Genomic DNA, 27,933 nt, shown 5'->3' with positions numbered 1-27,933 from the left:
GGGCTGAGGAGCACAGAGGGAGCTCGGCTCAGAGCCCGGGCGTCTGCACAGACGTGCTGGGGCTCACGGGCAGGACCGGAGCGGACACCGACAAGGAGGAAAGTGCCAGAGTGGTTCTTCAGATGGAAGAGATAGAGCCCAGGTCACCTCCATCAGCTGTGCCTCGGCAGGGCCGCCCCAGCATGGCAGGGTCAGAGGGGGATGAGCCCTGCGCTCCCACCCTGGTGCCCGTTCCGCGGCAGCGCGGCCCCATCCCTGCAGAGGCACACGAGGAGACAAGCCCTGTGGGAGCATGCCAAGGAGCATCCAAGGATGAGGTGGGCACCAATCCTGAGCCTGAGGAACAGCCCCAGGACATGGGCTTTGCTAGGTGTGAATTACAGCAAGAGGCTGTTGCAGGAGGACTACTCCGAAACACAGACACTGCAGCAGAGCCGATCCAGGTCACAGACCTGGACGTGGACCCTGTCACAGTGAGGACAACCCAGAGCAAAGCCCCTGCCACAGAAGAGCTGCTCCGGAGTGAGAAGCCCATGATAAAGGAGCTGTCCCAGGACACAGAGCCCACATCGGGGAAGCTCCCCAGAGATGATGGCTGTGAGGTGGAAGAATTGCCCTGTGACAAAAGCTCTGGCATAGAAGAGCTGCCTCCCACAGCAGAACCACCAGAACAACAGACTGAGGCCGTGATGGGAGACCTGGCCCAAGAGAACCCCGTGGCTGGAGAGCTGCTCCACACGGCAGATCCTGAAGCGCAGGAGCCCCCCTGGGACTTGGAGGCTGAGGCAGGCCAGGGTCTGCGGGACAGGAGCCCTACAGCAGGAGAAGCCCCCCGGGACAGCGGCCTCGCCGTGGGGCAGCCGCCGCAGGATGAGGCTCCTCCCACAGAAGCTGCCGACGGCCTGTGCCCCTCGTCCCCCGTGGCAGGATTCCATCGGGCGAGTGAGCTGTACCGGCTCCCCAGCTCGGTCTGTGGAGGCGGGGGAGAGCTCCCAGTGAGCAGTGGGACACAGCAAGTGGAGTCTGGGTTGTTGGTGGCTGGGGGGACAGGAGCCGAGTGCCGAGAGCGTGGAGGTGCCGCTGTGGCCACGGGTGGCCGGCGGGACGGCGAGAGCTGCGGGGGCGCCTCCGTGGCCTCCAAGATTAAGCTGTTTGAGCAAAGCGAAGCAGAGCGGAGGGCGGCCCAGGAGGGAGCAGAGCGTGTGCCTGAAGCTGAGGCCTCGGCAAGAGCAAAGGGGAGGACGGTTCTGGCGCAGATGGACACGGGGCTCACCCCGGTGCCCGCGGTGCCGGGACCTGCGCCCAGCGTGGGCTCCTCGGCCCTCGGGCAAGGGGCTGGCTCAGGAGACGCCTCCCAGCCTCTCTCTCTGAAGGAAGACGTTTCTGTTGACCAGGAAGGAGAAGACAGTGCTGACCTGGCCTCCCCTGACTCTGGCTGCGAGCTCACGCTGGCAGAAGCCGTGGTAACTCTTCAATGAACTGTCCGGACGGAGAGTTCATGTGCATGTTGTGTGGCTCTATGGCCGTGTCCAGTGGCTCCTCACACATCCATTGACCGACAGCAGTCGCTTTGCATCCCCTGTCCTTTATGTATGTGCGTGTGGACGGGCTTACTCGCTGAATGCAGACCCGCTGGCCAGCCGGTTCATCAGCTTTTGTTTTGTGACACCCCCCACCCCGACACGTGGGCTCCCTGGAGAGCGCGGCTGGCTGGGGCGGCTGAGGGCGCTGCCGCCCGGCCACGGCCACGCAGGCACAGCTGGCAGCGGCCTGCCCGCGCTTCCAGCTTCACCCTCGCATTTCTTACCGTGATACCCCCTTCTTGCTTAGCTCACTGGCCTCGCCCGCCCTCCCCTGTCCTCGGCAAGCTGGTGGCTGGGTGATGAAGCAGCTTTCTTCGTTCTCGTAAGCGCTAGATCAGCTCCTGTAGAGCCCGTTTCCTTACAACTAACCCTTTTCTCTAATCCAGAGCAAGTCTCAGGAACCAAGTGGGGAAGAAAAGGATATATCTGACCCGTCAGTAAAATCCAGCCTGAAAGAAGAGAATTTAAAGACTGCTGTTCCAGTGGTCTTCCAGGTCTCAGTGCTGTTTTATTAACTGCTTCTTGCCATAGTACGAGAGCTCACCTAAAGCAGCTGAGGGCCGTGTGCTTCCAGCCCCTCTCCCCATTGCAGAGCTGTTATGTATATATTTATACATACACACACACTGACAACACAGGTGTGTTCCTCTGGAGTTCGTTTGGCACCCTGTTCTCATACCTCTCAACCTCCCAGCAGTGCCAAGGGAAGGTTGTTCCAGCGCAGCCTGGCCCGTGGGGGACGGCTCTGGCTGCAAACACTTGGACCAGAGTCCGTGAGGTGGGATCCCTCTGGCATCAGTGGGCTTGGAGCTGTCGCTAAGGGAGAGCTGCCTATGGGCCAGCAACGGGTCCGTATTTCCCGTGGTTTCATGGCAAAAGAGTGGTGAGGCGAAAAGCACCCTCTGATGGCAGAGTTGAGAGGTATGTCCATGTCTAGAGAAGAGGGGAGGTCATTCCTTGGCTCTGATCATGCTGTCAATTGCACTGACCAAACACTCCCCCAGGTCATCCCTGAGCCCCGTCCCAGCCACACGAGGCCTCGGGAGGGGGGCTGCGGGGCACATTAACCCCTGGCACGGGCAGCCACGGGGCCTGCAGTGCTGGTGCTGCCCAGGGCCGTGCTCCCACTGCGATGCTCAGTGGAATTGGCACCCTCCTCCGCTTCTCCTTCACCGTGCGTGGCTGATGGGGCCCTTTTCTTCCCGACTCTTCTCTCTTGCCTTGCCTTTGTGCTTTGTTTCTGAGCGCACAGTCGTGCTGACACCCGATGGCGTCTGGTCTGAGTGTCTCTGGACAGACCTGTTGTTTTGCACACTCCTGCTTCCAGCGGGTGCCCTGATGTGCCTCCAAGCTGGCCGAGCTTGTCTGTGTCACTGACCCTTCTCTGAGACCATCAATTACCAACAGACTGTTGGCGAAATCGGGTTGAATAACCCTTTTCCCCCATCCCACCCCGCAAAGTCGCTGCTGTCGGAAAGGTTTGAGTCTTCATGCTTGAGTTGTGTTTGATTCTACTCTGTGATGTTTGCTGCAGCCTTCCTCCTCCTCCTCCTCCTCCCCGTCCCCCTGCTCCGCCGTGCCACGCCGCGCTCACCGTCCCCGTCTCTGTCCACCATTGTGTCTCATTCAGAGAGCGGGCGTGAGGGAGGGCGCCGAGGAGAGAGCGAAACCGCCTCGGCACAGGGCCCCCGAGAGCGACACCGGCGAGGAGGAGCAGGACCAGGAGAAGGACTCTGTCTTTCTGAAGGACAACCACTTGGCCATCGAGCGCAAGTGCTCCAGCATCACGGTCAGCTCAACCTCCAGCCTGGAAGCAGAGGTGGACTTCACAGTCATCGGGGACTTCCACGGCACGGCCTTCGAGGACATCTCCCGGAGCCTGCCTGAGCTGGACAAGGACAAGAGTGAAACGGAAGACGAAGGCCCCGTTTCCTTCCAGCACACTGACAAAGTAGCTCCCAGACTGGAAGAGGATGTCAAAGGTGGGGAGAAGGTCTCCCAAGCCAGCCCAGATGTCTCCCAGCCAGAGGTACACAGGGATGCCGTTCCACCAAGACTCTCGGTGCTGTCAGGCCTCCGTGTTCCGTGTGCTGGTGCCCGGGGTTTGCCTCGCCGGTGTCCGCTCCCGGGCTGCCTTGGCAGAGCATGCGAGCCTCAGGCACCCCCAGGCTCCTGGCTGGGGCAGCTCCTTCCCCCAGGTGCATGCTGTCCTTGTGTTGCATGGCTCTGTCCGTGTCTTGTGCGTCTGCCAAGGAGGAGAAGTCATCAGCTGGGCTGCTGCCCCGTGCTCGCTCTGCCGCAGCATGTGGGCACGTGCCACCGACCTGTCCGCGGGCTTTGCATGATGACAGTGGCCAGGCTGTGAGGAGGAGTGTGCTGCCAGGCCAGGGAGGGATTCACAGAGTAGCTTTTGGGAGCCACTCCAAAGCTCATCCCTGCAATGGCTGTAACGGGTCTAAGCAAAATGCATGTGGCATGTGCGTGAGGTCGGGCGCACGCTGCGGGGAGAGGCTGCGAGAGCGAGCCGCAGCTCGGACCAAACGCCGGGCCAGGGCTGCCCTCTGCCCGCTCAGCACCGGGGTAGGTAAGTCCCCAGGTTTGCCTCGAGCTGCCGGGGAGAGTCCAGACCTGGAGCCAGGGAGAATCTGTAGAGACAGAGAGAGCTCTCTGTGAGGCAGCCAGAAGCCTCTGTGCAGTGTCCGACAGCACAGGTGCCCGTAGGGCTGCAGACCATCAGCTCTGCCGGGCCCCGTGGCTGGCGCTGGGCAGGGCGGGCTGTTGGCTTGTGTGTGCTGAGCACTGGCTGAGCATCCCTGAGCAGCAGCTCCAGGTTCCTGTGGTAGGGGAGCACTGGAAACCCATCTCCATTCTGTGGAGGCCCCGGTTGTGACCACAGGCACCAGGAGCTGGTGCAGGTCACAGAGCTGCCACGGGGCGTGAGGGAAATGGGTTTGGTGCGTCTCACTCAGCTTTTGAAGACCGGTTTGACCTAACCCATGGTTTCAAGGCAAAAAGTCCCTGAAAAGCCCAGGCCCAGAGCATCAGGTCTGCTTTGCATTAGGTGAGTCACACTCGGCACTTTCCGCCGTGGCTCCTGCCCTTTGCCCAGGCAGGGCTTGGCACGATGCTGGTAGCACATCATAGCTGCGTGGCACTTGCAGAGGAGCAGGGCAGGGATGCTGTGCTCCTGAGGGATGGTGCCCAGGGAGCCCTCAGAGCTGCTGCCGCCGTGCCCCAGCGCCTGACTTGCTGTGTTTCTCGGCAGCCGGCAGCCCCCAAGGCGGATGCTGTGGCGGTGGGCCCGGGGCCAGGCCTGAAGAAGCCTGAAGCAGACGGCTCCGCTGCCCCCCGGGTGGGCACCACGGACACGGCACAGGTGACACAGCAGCTCTGTCCCCTTCCCTATGGCTCAGCACAGCAAATCCCGTCTCAGTGGGGCGGTCGGGGCCCCAGAGTGTCACCAGAGGGTGACGGCCAGCGGTGTCCGTGGCCTCACAGCCCCCAGCTCCCTCTGGCAGGGAGGGCGGCTGCTCTGTCCCTCGAGTGCCACCTCCCCCAGCACCCCCGGGCTCAGGGGTGTCCTTTGCCTGCAGGTGGAAGGCGGCAGCCCGGGCAGCAGGGAGGCCACAGCCGCCGCTCACACCGGCACCGCCGAGACCGCACCACCGCCCTCGGTAAGCAGGATGGGCCCCTCTGCTGGGATCCGTGCTGGGGGGCTCTGCTGCTGGGATCCATGCTGGGGGGCTCTGCTGCTGGGAATGGCTGTCCTGCTGGGAATGGCTGTGCTGGGGGGCTCTGCTGCTGGGAATGGCTGTGCTGCTGGGAATGGCTGTGCTGGGGGGCTGTGCTGCTGGGATCCATGCTGGGGGGCTCTGCTGCTGGGATCCATGCTGGGGGGCTCTGCTGCTGGGAATGGCTGTGCTGGGGGGCTGTGCTGCTGGGATCCATGCTGGGGGGCTCTGCTGCTGGGAATGACTGTGCTGGGGGGCTGTGCTGCTGGGATCCATGCTGGGGGGCTCTGCTGCTGGGAATGACTGTGCTGGGGAGAATGGCTGTGCTGGGGGGCTCTGCTGCTGGGAATGGCTGTGCTGGGGGACTCTGCTGCTGGGAATGGCTGTGCTGGGGGGCTCTGCTGCTGGGAATGACTGTGCTGGGGGGCTGTGCTGCTGGGAATGGCTGTGCTGGGGGGAATGGCTGTGCTGGGGGGCTCTGCTGCTGGGAATGGATGTGCTGGGGGACTCTGCTGCTGGGATCCATGCTGGGGGGCTCTCCTGCTGGGAATGGCTGTGCTGGGGGGCTCTGCTGCTGGGAATGGCTGTGCTGGGGGGAATGGCTGTGCTGGGGGGCTCTGCTGCTGGGAATGGCTGCAGAGGGTGGTGACCTACTGTGTTGCCCCTGCATTGTGCTCGAGCCAACACCATCTGCTCTTCTTTCAGGATCATAGCAGCAAGGCTGGGAAAGGGGCCGCTCCTGTGACAGACCTGCGCTCCCTCTCACCGGTGAGGGGGACGTGGCACCACCAGCCAGAGCGAGGGAGGGAGGGAAGCAGAGCCCCAGGGAAACTGGGGACAGGCTGGGGTTGGTCCCACAAGGCCCCCTCCCATGGCACCCGTGACTGGGAAGAGCAGGAGGATGTTCAGAAGGTCAGGGAGTGAGATGGCAGGGGATCCCCTGCCCCCGGCCTTTTCCAGTGCCAAACACACATCCTGAGCATCTGCTGGAAGAGGATAATCCCTAAAAAGTAGCCACCCCTGGTGAAGTCTCATCTTTAGCCTTGGGAGTCCTACCTGGCCACCCAAGGCCACACACTCCTGAGTGCATGAGGAGGTGACAGCCATCAGCCCCCTGCCCAGCAGCAGCCCTTCCTGCGTACAGCCTTTCCCTGCTGGATTGCCCCGTTTCACTGGGGTCAGGCCTGGCCAAACACCTTTTTCCCTTCCCTCTCTGCCCTTCCGTGCTTGGCTGGGTCGGTGCATCCTGGTGGGAAGGTCGCAGCTCTTGGGGCCGTGGCACCTTGGTCTCCCCTGTTGCAGCCCCCCTAATGCCACTGCTCTGTCCTGCAGATCACCAGCAGCTCTGCTGGGAAGGATGTGCTCACCAGCATATTCAGTGCCACTGCAGAAACACTCTCCACTTCCACCACCACTCACGTTACCAAGGTATGAGCAGCTCTAAGGGGCGGGCAGTGGGGGAGTTCCTGGTGCAAGCTGCTGGAATTCGAGGGTGGGTGGATTTATCTTGTGGTGGTTTAGCCTGGAGGGTGCTGGCTTTATTAGAGGTGGAGTGGCACAGGCAAGGGGGAGTGATGGCAGGAGGCAGAGACAAAGCCGTGTCAGAGGATGTCACCCGTGGCCATTCAGTTCCCACATTAAGTGCACGTAAATTAAAGCAGAGGGAGCTCTGTCAGTGAGAGGCCTGAGCAGGAGGGGGAGCTGCTTGGTACCTTTCACATGGCCCTTAGCTTTTCCTCTCCACCCATGGCCAGCTGCATCTTGCCAGTTCTAACCATGAACTGAGTCAGGAGTGGTGGGAGATGGGCCATAATTTATGGGGAGAGTCCCTGTGGTGCTGCTGGTGCTGCCCCTGCTGCCGTGTCAGAGCTCTGCCCAGGGGCTCTGGCAGCAGTGCTGGGTGAGTGCTTTCCTTCTCGTGTGCAGACTGTGAAAGGAGGGTTCTCCGAGACCCGGATAGAGAAGCGCATCATCATCACAGGAGATGAAGACGTGGACCAGGACCAGGTAGGAGCAGACTGTCCTGGCGTTGCCAGCTCTAGCTGCCCCAGCTGCAGCATCTTGTGCTTCCGCTTCCAGCTCCTACCTGTTTACTCCTTCTCTCCAAAAACTGACCCCTGAGGCCACAAACCTTCCAGCTCTGGCTGTGCAGGTGCCCATGGGGAGCAGCAGCAGCCCCGTGAGGCCCCAGCCCCGCTGCAGCACTGAGGCAGCAGCAGCAGAGGTCACATCCCAGCGATGGGATCACCTTTTCATTTCCCTCATACACATTTCCAGTTGCCTTTTTGCTGTTGAAATGCTCCCAAGCCACCCAGGTTCTTCCTCTCTCTCCAGCACAGTCTGACTACAGCTTGACTCACTCCAGGTGAAGGTGTTTTGCATCTGCCCTTGTGATGGAGGAACAAAAAGGGGCAAACTTTTGTGATGCAATTACAGAGGTTGTCACAAATCTGTAGGGCCACAGGGTCATCTTCCTGTGGCCTAGCCCTCTGGGATTTGTTGCTTAAGAAGAAAAGGTAAAGAGCTGAGGTATCAGCTGATTTTTTTAGCATTATAGTAATAAATTTACTTAGATTATTATTGCAGACTTTGTCAGGTTTTGCTGCAGAGAGAATTGCTGCTGCTCCTTTGCTTGGGTTTCAGCAGGGAGCCTGGGACACAGCACATCTCCACACAAAAAGCAAGAGAAGGGCAATGCCTGAGGCATCCCTGGCACACAGATCCCTGATCCTGGTGGGCTCCAGCCTCCTCTCTCTGGCTCCCATGGGTTCAGCTTTGAACCTCTGTGTCAGTGTCCTGGAACCCCCCTCAGCCCTGGCTGCATCCTGGCCACGGGCTCTGTCTGGCAGGGAGCACTGTGCCACGTTGCAGGGAAGTGACAAGAAATCTTCCATCCTTCTGGTTTCCAGGCACTGGCCTTAGCAATCAAAGAGGCAAAACTACAGCATCCTGACATGCTGGTAACCAAAGCTGTGGTGTACAGAGAAACAGAGCCTTCTCCAGAAGAAAGGGACAAGAAACCTCAGGTGGGTGGCAAAGTTCCAGGTGTGATTTGTACCTGTGGTGGAAGGGGGTGTGGGTGGGCAGTGGTTCTGATCCCCACCAGCTGCAGGTGCTGCTCCTTGGCACTGAGGCAGCTGTTTGCCAGCAGCTCCAGTGTGGTGGTGGCTCTGGGCATGGCCACCTGGTTGTGGTGAGAAAGCCAGTACCACAGAAGCAAAAGCAGTTCTGCAGCTGTCACCTTGCTGTCCTGCTCAGCAGTTGTCACTTTGCTGTCCTCCTCAGCAGCTGTCACCTTGCTGTCCTCCTCAGCAGCTGTCACCTTGCTGTCCTGCTCTGCAGCATGATCAGAGTCATTTGCATGTAAAGAAGAGAGAAGCTGCTTCTCCCTTGGGATGTGGAGGGACAGAGGGGGCACCAGTGTTGTGCATGGGCCGAGGAACTTGGCTACAGGTTCTGCAAAGCCAGTCCAAAGATTCAGACCAGTGTCTGCAAAAATGAAAGAAGGGTTTTTAGCTCCCATTGAGATCCCCCAGTTGTGTCTTTATTTGTGTGCAGGTGCAGGCAGCAGCACACAGGCTTTGCCCCTCCCTGGGTGCCCCAAGGTGGACACAGCCCCAGACATTTTTCTTCAGGGCAAAGCTGGCTTGAGGGGTCCTGCCCCACTCTTAGCCCCCTGTTCTGACCTCAAGTGCTGCAGGTCGTGGGTGGCACAGCCCAACAGACCTCTGTGCCAGAGCAGTGAGGGGCCCAGGAGCATGGTGGGAAGCAGAGGAGGAGCTTCTGAAGGCAGCTTCACTCATGCAAAGTGTCTGAGGGGCTCTGTCAGCAGCCAGGCCACAGGGGCACCTCCAGAGGCCTCTGTGGAAATGAGCTGTTGTGTTTCTGTATGGTGTGAAGGTTTTGACTGGCAGCTTTTAACCTTGGAAAAGCCACCAGCTCTGTGGCAGTTTGGAAGGTCTGAGGAGGCTCCTGCATGTACCTGATCTCATCTCCTATCACTCAGCACAGACCAGCAAGCCCAGCCACTTCTGCCTCGCTTAGGGAGCACTTCTGATTGAATGGCCTAAAGTAAGGGAGCAGTGACTGCCCATTCACTCCCACGTGCACCAACACCAGCCCAGGGATTTATGAGCTCCTGCTAATCAGCAGAGGTCCTGGTAGTTAAGGGTAAACCCTGGCCCCGAGTGTTTGCAAACTTTCTGTCCAGTGCCCTGATGCAAAGAGGAAGGAATCCTCCTGTAGGGAAGGCACCAGCACCCCGTGAGCCCTCATCTCCATCTGCCTCCTACAGGAATCTTGACCAACATGCTCATGGAGGTCGGCATCTGGATCCAAACTGGGGCACGCAGAGAAGGAGCCTTCGTGCTGGATTTGTCAGCGACACACAGACATCCTGGCTGCAACGGTCATGGCGAGAGACAAACATTGTTAACAAAGGAATAGCAAATATATTATATATATATATACATACATACATATATATATATATATAAACAGGAAACAAATGCATCCTTGCACTGCTGCTATATGCTGGAAACGAATAGCAAACAACAGCACCAACAAACCAAGCCAACCCTCTGCAGACACATTGAAGAATTTACTGGATTGGTGATACAATAAGATTTTAGCAGTCCCAACAGTGATGTTGTGAACAGTACGGTACAGCCACCATCTTGCATGTTTCATCACAGGACACACAGTCATCACTTCATTTGTCGCACACTGAATGGAAGGGAAAACTGCTTTGCAACAAAGCAAGAGATAAGCAAACTGAGATAAACCCCCCCAAGCAGAAGCAGAACCATTGGCCACCTCTGGAAAGAAGAGAGGAACACGTGGAGTTTCTTACCTGAGGGTTATTTTGCAGTTCACAAGTGTCGTTTCGCCTTTCTGCTCATTCCACGCTGGTTCTTTCGCATCTCCCGGGCTTCTGTTTGACCTTCCCCCTCCATTCCCGATCTGCTCTGTGCACTTGTCCAACCTCTTGTTCTCTGAACGTATCTAAGGATGGGTTTCATTTCAGACAACACAGATGGTATGTATATGGTTTCTCATTTATTAAAAGCAGCCTGTAGGGGTTTCATATGGATGTGCATTTAAGTTATGTATATGATTATGTGTAAGGAGGGGGGAGGGAGGGAGCAGTGCTGAGGTAACTCCAACAGTGCTGGTAAACACGAGGGCGACGCTTTTAAGTTATTAGCTCTTTGATTGACTGTGGTTGGTGTATTTTGAGGCTCTTAAATCACACGTGGGACTCTCAGTCCTGCAAGAACAGAGCAGGGAGGGTTTCAGCCGCTGCTGCTTTGTGGAGGAAGGGGAGAGGGCACGAGGCAGGAGATGCCCCACCGGCCGCTCTGCAGCGCCTGGGGGTGGGTGTGGAGGGGCAGCGGTGAGCCGGAGGGGCAGGGAGGAGGCCGAGGCCGCGGCTCCAGCAGCTGTGGGCAGGATGGTGTCCCCAGCCCCTGCGTGGAGGGGCCAGCTGGGAGCAAGCTGGCAGTGGCAGGCCTGTGCTCACCGCTCCTCCCCGGGCCACTGAGCCGTGCCGGCGGCTGGGGTGGTTTTGCTTTGTTCCTGGATCCCCGTAATGAAGTTACTTGAGCTTTGTAGAAGGGGCGAAGGCAGCGGGGTTGTTTGTGCCCTGCTGCCCGGGCTGTGATGGCAGGGGCGAGGGGCAAGGGCTGCCTGAGGCGCTGCGGGCGGGTGGCAGCGACGGAGGGGCGATGGCGGTCCTTGCCCTGGGTCCCGGCGCCGCTCGGTGTCCCAGGCCTGCCCGGAGGGACGGGAGAGCTCGGGCCCACACGTGTGACAGCGTGAGGAGGAGATGCTGGCCCGGCTGCCTTCCCCAGCACACCCCAGCTTGGCCTTTGGCCACGGGCTTCTCGACGGCTGCCTTTGGAAGGGGATCGTGGGCCAAGCCCAGGGCCTCGTACACTGTGAACCAGGCAGTTGGGGTAGGCTTGGAACCAAAAGCAGAGAGCAAAGGAAGTAACCGGGTTTCCTTCTTGGAGTCGTCTCTAGCTCCCGAGGAAACAGAAGGGCCCAGGATTCCGCACCATTTTGCCTTTAGTCTCCCACCCCTCACACAGACGGCACCCAGCAGCTGGGCAGGTCCTGCGGCGGCTCGGAGGGCACCAGCGGGCAGGAGCCGTGGGCAGAGCCTCCGCTGCCCTGCCTGGCCCCACGGCTCGCCAGCCGCTCGCCGCCGTGTCCCGTGGAGCCCGTTCTCCTGCGGCTGTGAGAGGCGTGAGCCTGGGCCGCGGGCAGAGCTGCCGCCTGGGCCTCCCCAGCCTCCATCCGAGCGCCTTCCGCTGCCTGGAGAGACCAGACCCTCGGCCAGAAGAAGGGTTGAGGCGGCCGCAGAGAGGCCGCTTTGCTCTCTTGGCTCAGGCTCCCCAGCCCAGCTGTCCGCAGCGGTGGCACGTTCAGGAGAGGCCTCGGGGCCACACGCTGCGGGTGCTTGGCAGCTCCGTAGTGGGGAGCCCCCGGGGCTCCGGCACCTTTGGAACCCGGCAGAGGCTGCTGCGGAGCCAGACGCTGGCTTTCGGCGTCCTGTGTGGTTCCAACAGCCAAGGGTCCTGTTAGAATCGGCGGCCTCGCACAGCTCGTGCCGGCCTCGCTGCGTGCTCGGGCTGAGGTGAGTGTGGGCTGAGCAGGTCCAGCCCCTGCTCCCACAGCCTGTGTCATGGGTGGCAGTGTTGGAAAACTTCAGAAAGGAGAGAAGAAAGCTCCCAGCATGCTTGGGCAGCGAGGTGTGGGCTTCTGCTCAGCACAACCCCAGGGGCTCAGCACCCCCAGCCCGTCCCTCGCCCTGAGCTGATGGCCGCTTGTTTCCTTCCAGGGGCCTTTCTGTGGAAGGGGGTGGGAGACACGAGTGCCTGTTTTTAACCTGACCCCACAAATTCATTCCAAACCTGGCCTGCGATTGCATGAGTCACAGTAACAGCCACAACAACAGTGCTAATCCTGACTTTCGTTTGAGAAGCACCTTACCAACCAACTGCAGCGCTCTGTTGTCCCTTCACTAACTCTCCTTGGCTCTTCCCTTGTTTGCCTCCCCCCTCCTTGGCCACGCTCCCTTTCAGTGCTCGGTGGTGTGTGCGTGTGTGCTCACTGTTCTTGTACTCAATAAAGGTGAAATAAATGTGTTTGATGCTAAATCAGCCCCAGGGCCTCAGAGGACTCTTTCCTGCCTTCTTGCAGCGGGAGGCCTGTGGTAAGGGTGGGCTGGGCTCTGTCTGCAGCAGAGCTGGAGCAGCGGCAGCCGGCCCCGGGAGCCCGGCTCTGCCATCCTGGCAGGGAGGATGCTGCCAGGGGCACCAGTCCTGCTGCGGGCTGTGAGACCTGTCCCGCTGCAGGGGGTGTGTGTGAGTGCCCACTGCAGGGTGTGTGTGTGTGTGAGTGCCCACTGCAGGGTGTGTGTGTGTGTGTGTGAGTGCCCACTGCAGGGGGTGTGTGTGTGTGCCCACTGCAGGGTGTGTGTGTGTGTGAGTGCCCACTGCAGGGTGTGTGTGTGTGTGTGTGTGTGCCCACTGCAGGGTGTGTGTGTGTGTGAGTGCCCACTGCAGGGTGTGTGTGTGTGTGTGTGAGTGCCCACTGCAGGGGGTGTGTGTGTGTGCCCACTGCAGGGTGTGTGTGTGTGTGAGTGCCCACTGCAGGGGGTGTGTGTGTGTGCCCACTGCAGGGTGTGTGTGTGAGTGCCCACTGCAGGGGGTGTGTGTGTGTGCCCACTGCAGGGGGTGTGTGTGAGTGCCCACTGCAGGGGGTGTGTGTGTGTGCCCACTGCAGGGTGTGTGTGTGAGTGCCCACTGCAGGGTGTGTGTGTGTGTGCCCACTGCAGGGTGTGTGTGTGAGTGCCCACTGCAGGGGGTGTGTGTGTGTGCCCACTGCAGGGTGTGTGTGTGAGTGCCCACTGCAGGGGGTGTGTGTGTGTGCCCACTGCAGGGTGTGTGTGTGAGTGCCCACTGCAGGGTGTGTGTGTGTGTGTGTGAGTGCCCACTGCAGGGTGTGTGTGTGAGTGCCCACTGCAGGGTGTGTGTGTGTGTGTGTGTGTCCCCTGCAGGGTGTCTGTGTGTGCCCACTGCAGGGTGTGTGTGTGTGTGTGTGTGTCCCCTGCAGGGTGTCTGTGTGTGCCCACTGCAGGGTGTGTGTGTGTGTGTGTGTGTCCCCTGCAGGGTGTCTGTGTGTGCCCACTGCAGGGTGTGTGTGTGTGTGTGCCCACTGCAGGGTGTGTGTGTGAGTGCCCACTGCAGGGGGTGTGTGTGTGTGCCCACTGCAGGGTGTGTGTGTGAGTGCCCACTGCAGGGTGTGTGTGTGTGTGTGTGTGTCCCCTGCAGGGTGTCTGTGTGTGCCCACTGCAGGGTGTGTGTGTGTGTGTGTGTGTCCCCTGCAGGGTGTCTGTGTGTGCCCACTGCAGGGTGTGTGTGTGTGTGTGTGTGTCCCCTGCAGGGTGTCTGTGTGTGCCCACTGCAGGGTGTGTGTGTGTGAGTGCCCACTGCAGGGGGTGTGTGTGTGTGTGCCCACTGCAGGGGGTGTGTGTGTGTGTGTGAGTGCCCACTGCAGGGTGTGTGTGTGTGTGTGTCCCCTGCAGGGTGTGTGTGTGTGCCCACTGCAGGGTGTCTGTGTGTGTGTGTGTCCCCTGCAGGGTGTGTGTGTGTGCCCACTGCAGGGTGTCTGTGTGTGTGTGTGTCCCCTGCAGGGTGTGTGTGTGTGCCCACTGCAGGGTGTCTGTGTGTGTGTGTGTCCCCTGCAGGGTGTGTGTGTGTGCCTACTGCAGGGTGTCTGTGTGTGTGTGTGCCCACTGCAGGGTGTCTGTGTGTGTGTCCCGCTGCAGGGGGGGGGGGTGTGTGTGTGTGTCCCACTGCAGGGTGTGTGTGTGTGTGTGTGTCCCACTGCAGGGTGTCTGTGTGTGTGTGTGTCCCACTGCAGGGTGTGTGTGTGTGTGTGTCCCACTGCAGGGTGTCTGTGTGTGTGTGTGTGTGTCCCACTGCAGGGTGTGTGTGTGTGTGTGTCCCACTGCAGGGTGTCTGTGTGTGTGTGTGTGTGTCCCACTGCAGGGTGTGTGTGTGTGTGTGTCCCACTGCAGGGTGTCTGTGTGTGTGTGTGTGTGTCCCACTGCAGGGTGTCTGTGTGTGTGTGTGTGTGTGTCCCACTGCAGGGTGTGTGTGTGTGTGTCCCATTGCAGGGTGTCTGTGTGTGTGTGTGCCCACTGCAGGGTGTCTATGTGTGTGTGTGTGTGTCCCACTGCAACGTGTCTGTGTGTGCCCACTGCAGGGTGTCTGTGTGTGTGTCCCGCTGCAGAGTGTGTGTGTGTGTGTGTGTGTGTCCCCTGCAGGGTGTCTTTGTGTTTCTGTGTGTCCCACTGCAGGGTGTCTGTGTGTGTCCCCTGCACGGTGTGTGTGTGTGCCCACTGCAGGGTGTCTGTGTGTCAACTGCAGGGAGTGTGTGTGTGTGCCCACTGCAGGGAGTGTGTGTGTGTGCCCACTGCAGGGTGTGTGTGTGTGTGTGTGTGTGCCCACTGCAGGGAGTGTGTGTGTGTGCCCACTGCAGGGGGTGTGTGTGTGTGTGTGTGTGCCCACTGCAGGGTGTCTGTGTGTGTGTCCCCTGCAGGTTGTCTTTGTGTTTCTGTGTGTCCCACTGCAGGGTGTCTGTGTGTGTCTCCCCTGCAGGGTGTCTTTGTGTTTTTGTGTGTCCCACTGCACGGTGTGTGTGTGTGTGCCCACTGCAGGGTGTCTGTGTGTCAACTGCAGGGAGTGTGTGTGTGTGCCCACTGCGGGGAGTGTGTGTGTGTGTGTCCCCTGCAGGGTGTGTGTGTATGTGTGTGTCCCCTGCAGGGTGTGTGTGTGTGTGTGTGTGTGTCCCCTGCACGGTGTGTGTGTGTGCCCGCTGCCGGGTGTCCGTGTGTGTCCCTGCCGAGTGTCTGTGTGTATGTCCCACTGCAGGGTGTGTGTGTGTGTCCCTGCGGGTTTGATGTCTCAGGAGCCAGGGGCTGGGAGTGAGAAGTCCAGGGCAGGTACCCGCAGGAGCCCGTGGCACAGGGAGCCCACCGCAGGGAAGCGGGGAGCCGATGGGTGCGGGTGCCGATGGGTGCGGGATGCCGATGGGTGCGGGTGCCGATGGGTGCGGGATGCCGATGGGTGCGGGTGCCGATGGGTGCGGGGTGTGATGGGTGCGGGTGCCGATGGGTGCTGGGCGCCGATGGGTGCGGGTGCCGATGGGTGCGGGATGCCGATGGGAGCGGGTGCGGATGGGTGCGGGTGCCGATGGGTGCGGGGGCCGATGGGTGCGGGTGCCGATGGGTGCGGGGGCCGATGGGTGCGGGATGCCGATGGGTACGGGAAGCCGATGGGTGCGGGGTGTGATGGGTGCGGGATGCCGATGGGTGCGGGTGCCGATGGGTGCGGGGTGCCGATGGGTGCGGGATGCCGATGGGTGCGGGGTGCCGATGGGTGCGGGTGCCGATGGGTGCGGGTGCCGATGGGTGAGGGGTGCCGATGGGTGCGGGTGCCGATGGGTGCGGGTGCCGATGGGAGCGGGTGCCGATGGGTGCGGGTGCCGCTGGGTGCGGGTGCCGATGGGTGCGGGATGCCGATGGGTGCGGGTGCCGATGGGTGCGGGTGCCGATGGGTGCGGGATGCCGATGGGTGCGGGGTGTGATGGGTGCGGGTGCCGATGGGTGCGGGATGCCGATGGGTGCGGGATGCCGATGGGTGCGGGTGCCGATGGGTGCGGGTGCCGATGGGTGAGGGGTGCCGATGGGTGCGGGATGCCGATGGGTGCGGGATCCCGATGGGTGCGGGGTGTGATGGGTGCGGGATGCCGATGGGTGCGGGTGCCGATGGGTGCGGGTGCCGATGGGTGCGGGGTGTGATGGGTGCGGGTGCCGGTGGGTGCGGGTGCCGATGGGTGCGGGTGCCGATGGGTGCTGGGCGCCGATGGGTGCGGGTGCCGATGGGTGCGGGTGCCGATGGGTGCGGGGGCCGATGGGTGCGGGTGCCGATGGGAGCGGGTGCGGATGGGTGCGGGTGCCGATGGGTGCGGGTGCCGATGGGAGCGGGTGCGGATGGGTGCGGGTGCCGATGGGTGCGGGTGCCGATGGGTGCGGGTGCCGATGGGTGCGGGATGCCGATGGGTGCGGGTGCCGATGGGTGCTGGGCGCCGATGGGTGCGGGTGCCGATGGGTGCGGGTGCCGATGGGAGCGGGTGCGGATGGGTGCGGGTGCCGATGGGTGCGGGTGCCGATGGGTGCGGGTGCCGATGGGAGCGGGTGCCGATGGGTGCGGGTGCCGATGGGAGCGGGTGCGGATGGGTGCGGGTGCCGATGGGTGCGGGGGCCGATGGGTGCGGGATGCCGATGGGTACGGGAAGCCGATGGGTGCGGGGTGTGATGGGTGCGGGATGCCGATGGGTGCGGGTGCCGATGGGTGCGGGATGCCGATGGGTGCGGGTGCCGATGGGTGAGGGGTGCCGATGGGTGCGGGATGCCGATGGGTGCGGGTGCCGATGGGTGAGGGGTGCCGATGGGTGCGGGATGCCGATGGGTGCGGGATCCCGATGGGTGCGGGGTGTGATGGGTGCGGGATGCCGATGGGTGCGGGTGCCGATGGGTGCGGGTGCCGATGGGTGCGGGTGCCGATGGGTGCGGGGTGTGATGGGTGCGGGTGCCGGTGGGTGCGGGTGCCGATGGGTGCGGGTGCCGATGGGTGCTGGGCGCCGATGGGTGCGGGTGCCGATGGGTGCGGGTGCCGATGGGTGCGGGATGCCGATGGGTGCGGGGCACAGATGGGAGCGGGTGCCGATGGGTGCGGGATGCCGATGGGTGCGGGTGCCGATGGGTGCGGGTGCCGATGGGTACGGGGCACAGATGGGAGCGGGTGCCGATGGGTGAGGGGTGCCGATGGGTGCGGGTGCCGATGGGTGCGGGATGCCGATGGGTGCGGGTGCCGATGGGTGCGGGATGCCGATGGGTGCGGGGTGTGATGGGTGCGGGTGCCGATGGGTGCGGGTGCCGATGGGTGCGGGGCACAGATGGGTGCGGGATGCCGATGGGTGAGGGGTGCCGATGGGTGCGGGTGCCGATGGGTGCGGGTGCCGATGGGTACGGGGCACAGATGGGAGCGGGTGCCGATGGGTGCGGGATGCCGATGGGAGCGGGTGCCGATGGGTGCGGGTGCCGATGGGTACGGGGCACAGATGGGAGCGGGTGCCGATGGGTGAGGGGTGCCGATGGGTGCGGGTGCCGATGGGTGCGGGATGCCGATGGGTGCGGGATGCCGATGGGTGCGGGTGCCGATGGGTGCGGGATGCCGATGGGTGCGGGGTGTGATGGGTGCGGGTGCCGATGGGTGCGGGTGCCGATGGGTGCGGGGCACAGATGGGTGCGGGATGCCGATGGGTGAGGGGTGCCGATGGGTGCGGGTGCCGATGGGTGAGGGGTGCCGATGGGTGAGGGGTGCCGATGGGTGCGGGTGCCGATGGGTGCGGGATGCCGATGGGTGCGGGTGCCGATGGGTGCGGGGTGTGATGGGTGCGGGTGCCGATGGGTGCTGGGCGCCGATGGGTGCGGGTGCCGATGGGTGCGGGTGCCGATGGGTGCGGGATGCCGATGGGTGCGGGATGCCGATGGGTGCGGGTGCCGATGGGTGCGGGATGCCGATGGGTGCGGGGTGTGATGGGTGCGGGTGCCGATGGGTGCGGGTGCCGATGGGTGCGGGGCACAGATGGGTGCGGGATGCCGATGGGTGAGGGGTGCCGATGGGTGCGGGTGCCGATGGGTGCGGGATGCCGATGGGTGCGGGATGCCGATGGGTGCGGGTGCCGATGGGTGCGGGATGCCGATGGGTGCGGGGTGTGATGGGTGCGGGTGCCGATGGGTGCGGGTGCCGATGGGTGCGGGGCACAGATGGGTGCGGGATGCCGATGGGTGAGGGGTGCCGATGGGTGCGGGTGCCGATGGGTGAGGGGTGCCGATGGGTGCGGGTGCCGATGGGTGCGGGATGCCGATGGGAGCGGGTGCCGATGGGTGCGGGGTGTGATGGGTGCGGGTGCCGATGGGTGCTGGGCGCCGATGGGTGCGGGTGCCGATGGGTGCGGGATGCCGATGGGAGCGGGTGCGGATGGGTGCGGGTGCCGATGGGAGCGGGTGCCGATGGGTGCGGGTGCCGATGGGAGCGGGTGCCGATGGGTGCGGGTGCCGATGGGTGCGGGGGCCGATGGGTGCGGGATGCCGATGGGTACGGGAAGCCGATGGGTGCGGGGTGTGATGGGTGCGGGATGCCGATGGGTGCGGGTGCCGATGGGTGCGGGGTGCCGATGGGTGCGGGATGCCGATGGGTGCTGGGCGCCGATGGGTGCGGGTGCCGATGGGTGCGGGTGCCGATGGGTGCGGGTGCCGATGGGTGCGGGATGCCGATGGGTGCGGGGCACAGATGGGAGCGGGTGCCGATGGGTGCGGGATGCCGATGGGTGCGGGTGCCGATGGGTGCGGGTGCCGATGGGTACGGGGCACAGATGGGAGCGGGTGCCGATGGGTGAGGGGTGCCGATGGGTGCGGGTGCCGATGGGTGCGGGATGCCGATGGGTGCGGGTGCCGATGGGTGCGGGATGCCGATGGGTGCGGGGTGTGATGGGTGCGGGTGCCGATGGGTGCGGGTGCCGATGGGTGCGGGGCACAGATGGGTGCGGGATGCCGATGGGTGAGGGGTGCCGATGGGTGCGGGTGCCGATGGGTGCGGGTGCCGATGGGTACGGGGCACAGATGGGAGCGGGTGCCGATGGGTGCGGGATGCCGATGGGAGCGGGTGCCGATGGGTGCGGGTGCCGATGGGTACGGGGCACAGATGGGAGCGGGTGCCGATGGGTGAGGGGTGCCGATGGGTGCGGGTGCCGATGGGTGCGGGATGCCGATGGGTGCGGGATGCCGATGGGTGCGGGTGCCGATGGGTGCGGGATGCCGATGGGTGCGGGGTGTGATGGGTGCGGGTGCCGATGGGTGCGGGTGCCGATGGGTGCGGGGCACAGATGGGTGCGGGATGCCGATGGGTGAGGGGTGCCGATGGGTGCGGGTGCCGATGGGTGAGGGGTGCCGATGGGTGAGGGGTGCCGATGGGTGCGGGTGCCGATGGGTGCGGGATGCCGATGGGTGCGGGTGCCGATGGGTGCGGGGTGCCGATGGGAGCGGGTGCCGATGGGTGCGGGTGCCGATGGGTGCGGGATGCCGATGGGTGCGGGTGCCGATGGGTGCGGGGTGCCGATGGGTGCGGGTGCCGATGGGTGCGGGATGCCGATGGGTGCGGGTGCCGATGGGTGCGGGGTGCCGATGGGAGCGGGTGCCGATGGGTGCGGGTGCTGACGGCTGCGCCTCCCGCGGCAGCTCCCGGAACCGCCGCGCCCGGAACCGTCGCGCCCGGAGCGGTTGCGGCCGGAGCCGTTGTGCCGTCGGGCGCTTTCCGGCGCGGAGCGGGCGGCAGTTCCGTGCGGAACGGGCCCGGCCGCGCCATGGCGGAGCCGCGGCTGCAGCCCGAGCTCGCCCGGCAGCTCTTCTTCGAGGGCGCGGCCGTGCTGGCGCTGGGCGTCCCCGAGGGCACCGAGTTCGGCATCGACTGCAGCTCCTGGGCCGTGGGCCCCAAGTTCCGCGGCGTCAAGATGGTGCCGCCGGGGCTGCACTTCGTGCACTGCAGCGCGGCGCGGGCGCGGGGCGGCCGGGAGACGGGGCCGCGCACCGGGCTGTTCCTGGCGCTGCGGCCGCGGGAGCTGCGGGTGCTGCGCTGGGACGCCGGCGCCGAGGCGCTGGAGCCCGCGGCCGAGGCCGAGGCGTCGCGGGAGAGCCTGGCGGCCATGGACCCGTTCCTCGGGCCGTACCCGTACGAGACGCTGCGGCGCTGGGTGTCCCTCTCCGGCTTCATCAGCGAGGCGGCGGCCGAGGCGCTGCAGCCGGAGAGCGGCCGCGTCTGCGCCTTCGCCGAGGTGCTGCCGGCCGAGCCCGCGCCGCTCGGCAGCGATCGCGCCGCCGCGGGCGCCGAGTGCCGCAGCTACGCCGAGGGCCTGGCGCGGCTGCCCCGCATGGCGCCCCGCGCCGCCACCCGCATCAGGTTCTCGGAGCTGCCCGCGCGGACCTACCCCGCCGGCGCCAGCCCGCAGGAGATCACGCGGCACAGCATGGACCTGAGCTACGCGCTGGAGCAGCTGATGGCGCGGCGCTACCCCGGCCGGCCGCTGGAGCTGCTGGGTGAGTGCTGCGGCTCGCCGGGCGCTGCGGGACGGTTGACGGGAGCCCCGGGGTGAGCCGGTGCCCCGAGGCATCGCAGTTAAAGGAGAGCTCCGTGCAGTGTGGGCAGCTCTAGGGCCCGTTCCAGCTGCGCTGCTCTGGGGACGTGGCGCTGGATGCCCGGAGCTGCCCGCCTGACACATTTACCTCTGCTGCCTCTGCGTGCCCGGGTCGCCTCAGTTTAAACCAACGGCAGCCATAGCAGCAGTCTGCGAGCTGCACCTCGTTGTGTGTCCAGCACCGGCCTGGCAGTGTGCCTCTGAAGTAAAGCAGCACTGGATGGGGCTCAGCACCGTGCTGTCCCAGTCCTGGGCAGCGGGTGGCAGCACACAGGTCCCAGGGCAGGCGCCGGTGCCCTCCCAGCCGGATCGCCGGCGGCTCCGTGTGTGCTGCCGGTGCCTCTGGGCAGCGTGTGGGGGTTGCCAGCTCTGCTGTGGCAGAAAGCCCCCGCGAGGGCTGTGTCTCCTGTGTTTCCAGGGTCTCCGTTGTCTCTGTTACTTGCCAGCTGTTTGCCAGCTTGTGTTGTGAACCAGTGTCAGGTCTGTGGTGGTCCTGGAGCGTGGCTTTTGGGGGTTTTGTTTGTGGCAGGATGGAGGGAGGGCTTGGGAGCCCATCTGAGCTGCAGCCTCAAGGCTGCTGAGGTTGGGAAGAGCCTTTGTTTGTTCCATTTTCCATGTTTTAACCATTAATGTTACAAGATTCATTCATTTATCACGTTACCAAAGACAAGTCCAAGATGCACAAAGGTGACACTGTCACTCTGTCAAAGCAGCCAAGTGTCCAGTGAGATGAACCTCACGAGGAGGAAAACCCATCAGTGAATGCACTGCTCACCTCCCTGAGTGTTCCCACAGCCCTCCAGTGCCAGGGCAGCAGCACTTGTGCTCCTGGTGCCTCTGGGAGCCCGGGCCCAGCAGGCTGAGCCTGTGCAGGGTAACAGCAAGATCTGCCTTCGTGTTTGGGTGGCAGTTTGGGAGCCTTCAGCGGCTGTTTGCCTGTAGAGCCCCTCTCCAGCACTGGTGGTTCCTGCTCCAGGCAGCCCTGCCCAGTGACACGTGGCCTTTCCTGCAGCTGAAGGGCAGAAGCAGCGTCCGGAGCGGTGGTTGCTCCAAGCAGCGCCACAGCAAGGGCAGGATACAGAGTCCTGGGCCATCCCTGACAGGGTTTGCGAGGGGACACGGTGCCTGTGGGGCAGCATGTGGGGTTGCCAGCTCTGCAGCTGCTTGTGACCTGACCTGTGCTGTGGTTTGTTTCCCTTGGCCCAGCTGAGCTGCAGTTTGCCTTCGTCTGCTTCCTCATCGGGAACGTGTACGACGCGTTTGAGCACTGGAAGCAGCTCCTGAACATCCTGTGCCGGGCTGAGGAGGCCATGGGCAAGTATCAGGAGCTCTACACCAACCTGATTTCTGTGCTGTATCACCAGCTGAATGAGATCCCAGCTGACTTTTTTGTGGACATTGTCTCCCAGGACAACTTTTTAACCAGCACCTTGCAGGTGTGTTTGTGGTGGTCTCTTGAAAAGTGGGGTGAGGGGAGAGGGCAGAGCAAAGTGGGGGGGAGCTGTGAGGGGAGTGAAGCTGCTGTGGAGCTGCATGGGAGATGGGGACCTTGTCTCAGCACACAGCTGTTTGCTTGTCCTTTCCCCCCTCTGTGGTTTACAAAGTGCCGTTTGCTCGTCATCTCTGAGTTTGATCTGCTGAGGCCAGGCTCATGCAGGAGGGAATTGGGTTAGACCACGTGGAGAGAGAGGCAAAGAGGGGAAAGGCTGCTGCAGGTGGCTGCAGCAGAGCATGGGGACTGTGGCTTTTGGAGTAGATTCTCCTTGCAGATAGGGCTGAAAGCAGCCCCCACGTTGGCACGGCGCTAGAGCTCTGGAGTGGCACCTCTGATGTGACCAGACTGTAGCAGCAGGCTTTGGCTAAAAACCTGTCAGGCCTTTGAGCACCCTGAGCTGGGCAGCTCTGGGAGCAGCTCTGGGAGTGCACACTCACAGGGTGCTTTGCTTTTTCCCAAGTGTCATTCCTTCTTCTTTAAAAGAAACCTCAGCTTGGAGCCAAAAGGCGGATGTTTGGTCAGTGTGAGTGTTTGCTTGTGTGCAGGGGAGCTGCTGTGAAACCTTGGTGAGCTTGGGCTGTTGGTAGCATTGAAGCTTTCCCATTCCCCTTAGCCTTGAGCAAAGCTGAATCTTTCCTGTCATCAAGTTCTTACCTAGAGGGCACTTCTGGTTAGTCCCAAAGCAGACCCCAGTGCTTCTACCAAGCCAGGCATGGGCACAGCTGTGCCTCAGCACCAGTCACTGCCACAGCAGCACAGCAAACAGACTGAGCAACACATGGGCTGTAAGCACAGCAGGAGCCCATCCTGGTTACACTGGTGAAGCTCAGCAGTGGACACTGTCCCAGAGAAGCAGCCAAGGCATGCTGCAGGCCTGGGCTGCAGATAGGTGCTGCCCCCTCCAGCCTCAGGGAGCGGCTCCATTGCCCTGCCTGTAACTCCCAAGGGCAGTTCTTGCTGTAGATTTGGGGAGGGTGGAGGTGTTTGTTTCTAACTGGCTGGGTAGATGTTCTGGGAAGCTTTGCTTTGACACCTTTCTGCACCTGCTCAGAATTTGGAGTCACCAAAGTCTTGATTTAAAAGGATTTTCTCTGTAGTGCTGGGCTTGTGCCATCCCATTGCAGGGCTGGAAAACTCTGTCTGCAGCACACTTTGCACTGTCAATTCACAGCAGTACAAAGAGCACAACAACCAGCCATTCAGCCCATGGCATGGGGATTTTGGAAGCCCCCTGTCTCACTGCTTGTCTTTACTCTTTGGATACCTGAGTCTCGTTTGCCCCTGCGTTCCCTCAGCCTGTGCTTTCCACTGAAGCAGAAGCTGCTGCCTTTAGGTGGCTGTGGCCAGCTCTGTTGAGCCCTAGCAGGAGGCACCACATCCCTAGTAACAAGGAGGAAATTTGCTCTGTTGTTGAGCTGAGCCCATGCTGGCTCTGCTCCTGAGCCCGTCCTGGCTCTGCTCCTGAGCCTGTCCCTGCTGTGCTCCTGAGCCCATCCTGGCTCTGCTCCTGAGCCTGTCCCTGCTGTGCTCCTGAGCCTGTCCCTGCTGTGCTCCTGAGCCCATCCTGGCTCTGCTCCTGAGCCTGTCCCTGCTGTGCTCCTGAGCCTGTCCCTGCTGTGCTCCTGAGCCCGTCCTGGCTCTGCTCCTGAGCCTGTCCCTGCTCTGAGCCCGTCCCTGCTCTGCTCTGAGCCCGTCCCTGCTCTGCTCCTGTGGCATTTCCCTGATGTGCTGAAATGGTGCCAAGGAGCCTGTGGGACTTTCCTTACCCAGGCACTTTATGTACCCAGCCATCAGAGTTACCAGCCTTTGCTGGATGTGGGCAGATGCACAGTGGTGTGTGGGGAGTGTGGTAGCTGGAAGCTCCTGCTCAGCCTGGAGTACAGCAGCTGTATTTCTGGAGCGTGGGCATGGCACAACCCCCACAGAGTGGCAGCAGGGATGAAATGACTAATGGCATGTGCAGCTCATTGAGCACAGGTGGGAAGCTCAGTCTTTGAGTTCTGTTGTGTTTTAATAGCAGCCTTGCTGTGTGAAAGATGCTGTGTAAGGAGGCAGCTTCATGGGACAGTAAAGGAGGAAAGGGCAAATGGTCACAAAGAGAGCAGCACCCTTTGCTGCTACTCCCAGGGTTCTGTCCATCTGCCAGCAGCTCCCTCCCAAATAAGAGCCAGCTTTCTTCTCCACAGGGGTTTCCCTTCCCTTCCCTTCCCTTCCCTTCCCTTCCCTTCCCTTCCCTTCCCTTCCCTTCCCTTCCCTTCCCTTCCCTTCCCTTCCCTTCCCTTCCCTTCCCTTCCCTTCCCTTCCCTTCCCTTCCCTTCCCTTCCCTTCCCTTCCCTTCCCTTCCCTTCCCTTCCCTTCCCTTCCCTTCCCTTCCCTCCCCTCCCCTCCCCTCCCCTCCCCTCCCCTCCCCTCCCCTCCCCTGGTGCAGTGATTTTGGGAGGGGGAGGCTCTGAGATGAGTATCTTCCCATGGGAATGGATTCAGGCTGGTGAGTTCAGAGCAGTCCCAGGGCTGCTACGGGGCTGGGCCATGTCCCTGGTGGGCACATGGATGCTGGGTGATGATAAACTAACCATGAGCAGCAACGTGCCCTCGTGGCCAAGAAGCCAATGGCAGCCTGGGGGCAGCAAGAAGAGTGTGGGCAGCAGGGCAAGGGAGGTTCTGCTCCCCCTCAGATGAGGCCTCAGCAGGGCAGAGCAGGAGTCCTGTGTCCAGTTCTGGGCTCCCCAGCTCCACAGGGACAGGGAACTGCTGGAGAGAGGCCAGTGCAGGGACACCAAGATGATCAGGGCACTGGAGCATCTGCCTTGTGAGGAAAGGCTGCGGGACCTGGGGCTGTTCAGCCTGGAGGAGACTGAGGGGGAGCTCATTAATAGTGACAAATATCTCACTGGTGGGTGTCAGGAGCTTGGGGCAGCACTTTTTTTCTGTTGTATCCAGCACCAGGACAAGGGGTGATGGGATGAAGCTGGAACACAAACAGTTCCAGTTAAACACAAGGAAAGGCTGTTTCAGTGTTTGAGTGAGGGAGCCCTGGCCCAGGCTGGCCAGGGAGGGTGTGGAGGCTCCTTCCTTGGAGGGCTTCAAGACCCACCTGGACACGTTCCTGTGTGACCTGATCTAGGTGGGAGCTGCTTCTGCAGGGGTTGGACTGGATGAGCTCTACAGGTCCCTTCCAACCCCCCCATGCTGTGACTCTGGGAATCTCCATCCAGCCATGCCTGTTGGCCTCTCAGTGCTGTGAAATTGCCTTTGGGGCACACAAAAGCTGAGATGACTTCTGTACTTCTGCTCAGACATTTTTCTTTGCTCACCCTTAAAGCTCTGCCAGCGTTGCAGCCTCTCTGGTAATTACCCACCCCTGCTTGAGACAAAGCTATTACCTCAGTGCAAGTGTTTGTAAGGCTGCCTGGCTGGAGGAAGGCAGGATGGCTGTCCTGGCTGGGGGTGGGAGCAGTGTGGCCTTTGTTCAGGTGGCCCCAAAGCCACAGTGGTGGGTCCGTTGAGGCAGCACCGAGGCGGTTCCTGGTGCCGTAGGGCAGTGATGCCCAGCCTGTGCCACGGCTGAGTTCTGACTCCTCTGCTCTGTTCCTGTAGGTGTTTTTTTCCTGCACATGCAGTGCTGCTGTTGATGGGGCCCTGAGGAAAAAGGCTGAGAAGTTCAAGGCTCACCTAACGAAGAAGTTCAAGTGGGACTTTGAGGCCGAGCCCGACGACTGCGCGCCCGTGCTGGTGGAGCTGCCCGAGGGGGTGCAGGTGGACTAAGCAAAGTGCTCACCTAGGAACTGACAGCTTGCTGAAATAACCCCCCCTCCACATCTTCCCCAACCCTGCCAGCTTCCTGAGGCCTGTGTCTGAAGGTGACTCCTCTTTCTGCCGTAGAAGCAGCTGTGGTAGACCCCACAGGGCTCCTGACTGCAGCGAGCTCCCGGAGGAGCTGGGCTGTTGGTCACCCGCCTGCTTTGGACACCTGGGGTTTCTCCCTGGCCCCACTGCAGCATCTCCTCACTCTGTCCTCAGCTGACTTCTGGTCCCTTGCATCCTCCTGGGCTGGAGGTGACAGCCAGCTTGGAGAGCAGCTGTGGTTTACACTCGAGGCCTTTGCTGCTCCAGTGCGATGCCTGTGGCTGAGCTGTGTAAGTCCACGGGACTGCTCCTGGCAGCTTTTGGGAGCCTGAAGCCAGACTGAGAAGTTCTTCCCAGGCTTGTGTTGCAGGGATGTAACCACAACAGTTCCAGCACTGTGTTGGATGCTCATGCTGCCTGCTGTGATTCATTGTTGTGGAGGATTCAAAGGCACAGCTGAGTTTGTGCCCCTAACACTGAGGCACCTTCCTGTCCCCACTTTGCTAAAGCCTTTTGTGTTTCCTGCTGACCCTCTCTGTAGCCTAGTGAAAAAGAAACTTAACAGTTTGGTGACAAGAAAGAGTTGTTGGACAGGCCTTGAAGAAGAGCCAGCATGAGAAAAGAGCACTGGATCCCCTGCTTTGTTAGCACTGGAAAGCTGGTGTGTCCTCCTGTGACAGACTCGTCTTTCTCCCCATTGCCCACCAGGAGGCTGTAAGAAAACCTGTGGTGCTCATTGAGGGCTGCACAGGAGCTCAGTCCTGCCCCTCACCTGTGACCTTCCCAGCTGTCAGGCTCCTTCAGGGGTTTGTCTGTGTGCTTGTCTGGCTGGGTCATGCTCTTGTTGGTCTTTTACAGCTCAAAACAAACCTCAGGCCAGCCTTGCCCCAGAAAACACCTGTATTAGGGAGTGTTGGCTGGTTAGCCAAAGCTTCTGGTACAGTGACACCACACTCTCTTTCTCATCAGAGTGCCCAGTATCTCCAGAAGTGACACCCTGATGATGTCTGGCATCCAAGGGCAGCTCCCAGGGGCACAGGACATGGAGCCTGCTGAGGGAAGGGGCTGTGTGTGTGTGAGGGGTTCCAGGCAGCCAGGAAGGTGCCAGAGGGATGGGCTGTGGCAAGCTCTGCTCTCTGCTCCCTGCTGCTACCCCTCTCCTCAGGGCCCTGCACTACATTGCTCTGCTGTCTTGGCTTGTCCACTTTGAATGGACTCTGCCTTGAGCACAGGCCCTCAGGGGAGTTTACTCTGCCCTGGCAAGTGGCTTTTTCTTCAGTCTGTCTTTCCATGCTTTCTGTCCTTAGCACCCTTGAGATGTTTTGCACAGTAGCTTGGCTGTGCTCTCCCCTTTCCTTCCTGCTCTTTCCTTGTCTCCACAGGCAGTCCTGTGTTTCCAGCTGGACAGATAACTTGTAATGAACCATCCTGGCTTTGATGGAAGGTGCCTGTTTGGTCTGTGGGCTCTTTGCACCAACCTGATGATGGGTTCTGTTGCTTTGGAGCAGATCAGCAGGTGCTGGTGTGAGCAGTAAACAGTGAGGGTGGCAGGGGACAGAGGGACAGTGCTGTGTGTGCAGCCAGGCAGTGTCAGTGCCTTGCAGGCTGTCCTGGCAGCACTCCCACTGGGTTGATGTCTTTGTTAAACCTCAATAAACAGCAGCTGCAAATTAACTTCCATGTGTGTAGTGGTCAGGTTCCCTCAGAGAACTGCACTTGTGGCACCTGGGAAATGAGAGTGTTATGTTTCCATGGTGCCTCTTCCTTTTTGCAAGGCTGTAGCAGGGAGAGGTGGTAACTCTTGTGAGACCCTTATGAGGAAGATACAGGCCTTTGGGGCCAGAGTCCCTTTGTTAGATGTGACACAAGCAGAACCTTTCAGCTAAATACAGGTTAAAGTGCCCAGAAGGAAACACCATTCTGTGGCTGCATTGCACACTTGAAGGGGGAA

The 27,933-nt window shown here is 61.6% G+C and overlaps 2 protein-coding genes across 6 annotated transcripts in view; both read left to right on the top strand.

The window, feature by feature from the left end:
• Positions 1 to 12,480, top strand: part of EPB41L1 (erythrocyte membrane protein band 4.1 like 1) — a 63,927-nt gene extending 51,447 nt beyond the window's left edge. The window contains exons 15-24 of one of the 5 annotated variants that reach the window (XM_062009478.1): positions 1,395 to 1,463; positions 1,970 to 2,077; positions 3,214 to 3,612; positions 4,849 to 4,959; positions 5,177 to 5,257; positions 6,020 to 6,082; positions 6,647 to 6,742; positions 7,241 to 7,321; positions 8,224 to 8,340; positions 9,609 to 12,480. In XM_062009478.1, coding sequence (XP_061865462.1) covers positions 1,395 to 1,463; positions 1,970 to 2,077; positions 3,214 to 3,612; positions 4,849 to 4,959; positions 5,177 to 5,257; positions 6,020 to 6,082; positions 6,647 to 6,742; positions 7,241 to 7,321; positions 8,224 to 8,340; positions 9,609 to 9,617 — 1,134 coding nt within the window. In that variant the 3' untranslated portion in view covers positions 9,618 to 12,480. The remainder of the gene's footprint in view (positions 1 to 1,394; positions 1,464 to 1,969; positions 2,078 to 3,213; positions 3,613 to 4,848; positions 4,960 to 5,176; positions 5,258 to 6,019; positions 6,083 to 6,646; positions 6,743 to 7,240; positions 7,322 to 8,223; positions 8,341 to 9,608) is intronic. The other 4 variants (XM_062009479.1, XM_062009480.1, XM_062009482.1 and 1 more) reach the window with 4 other exon arrangements.
• Positions 12,481 to 19,777: 7,297 nt separating this feature from the next.
• AAR2 (AAR2 splicing factor) lies at positions 19,778 to 27,656 on the top strand. The gene is made up of 3 exons (XM_062009387.1): positions 19,778 to 20,543; positions 21,848 to 22,077; positions 25,734 to 27,656. Exons 1-3 carry the CDS (start codon positions 19,814 to 19,816, stop codon positions 25,899 to 25,901), a joined length of 1,128 nt encoding a protein of 375 aa, XP_061865371.1. The 5' UTR covers positions 19,778 to 19,813; the 3' UTR covers positions 25,902 to 27,656.
• The last annotated feature ends 277 nt before the right edge of the window (positions 27,657 to 27,933 follow it).

This window comes from Colius striatus, chromosome 16 (genome assembly GCF_028858725.1).
Source record: "Colius striatus isolate bColStr4 chromosome 16, bColStr4.1.hap1, whole genome shotgun sequence".
NCBI lineage: Eukaryota > Metazoa > Chordata > Aves > Coliiformes > Coliidae > Colius > Colius striatus.
The sequence above is the reverse complement of the archived record's forward strand: the minus strand, read 5'-3'. Positions and strand labels throughout refer to the sequence as shown.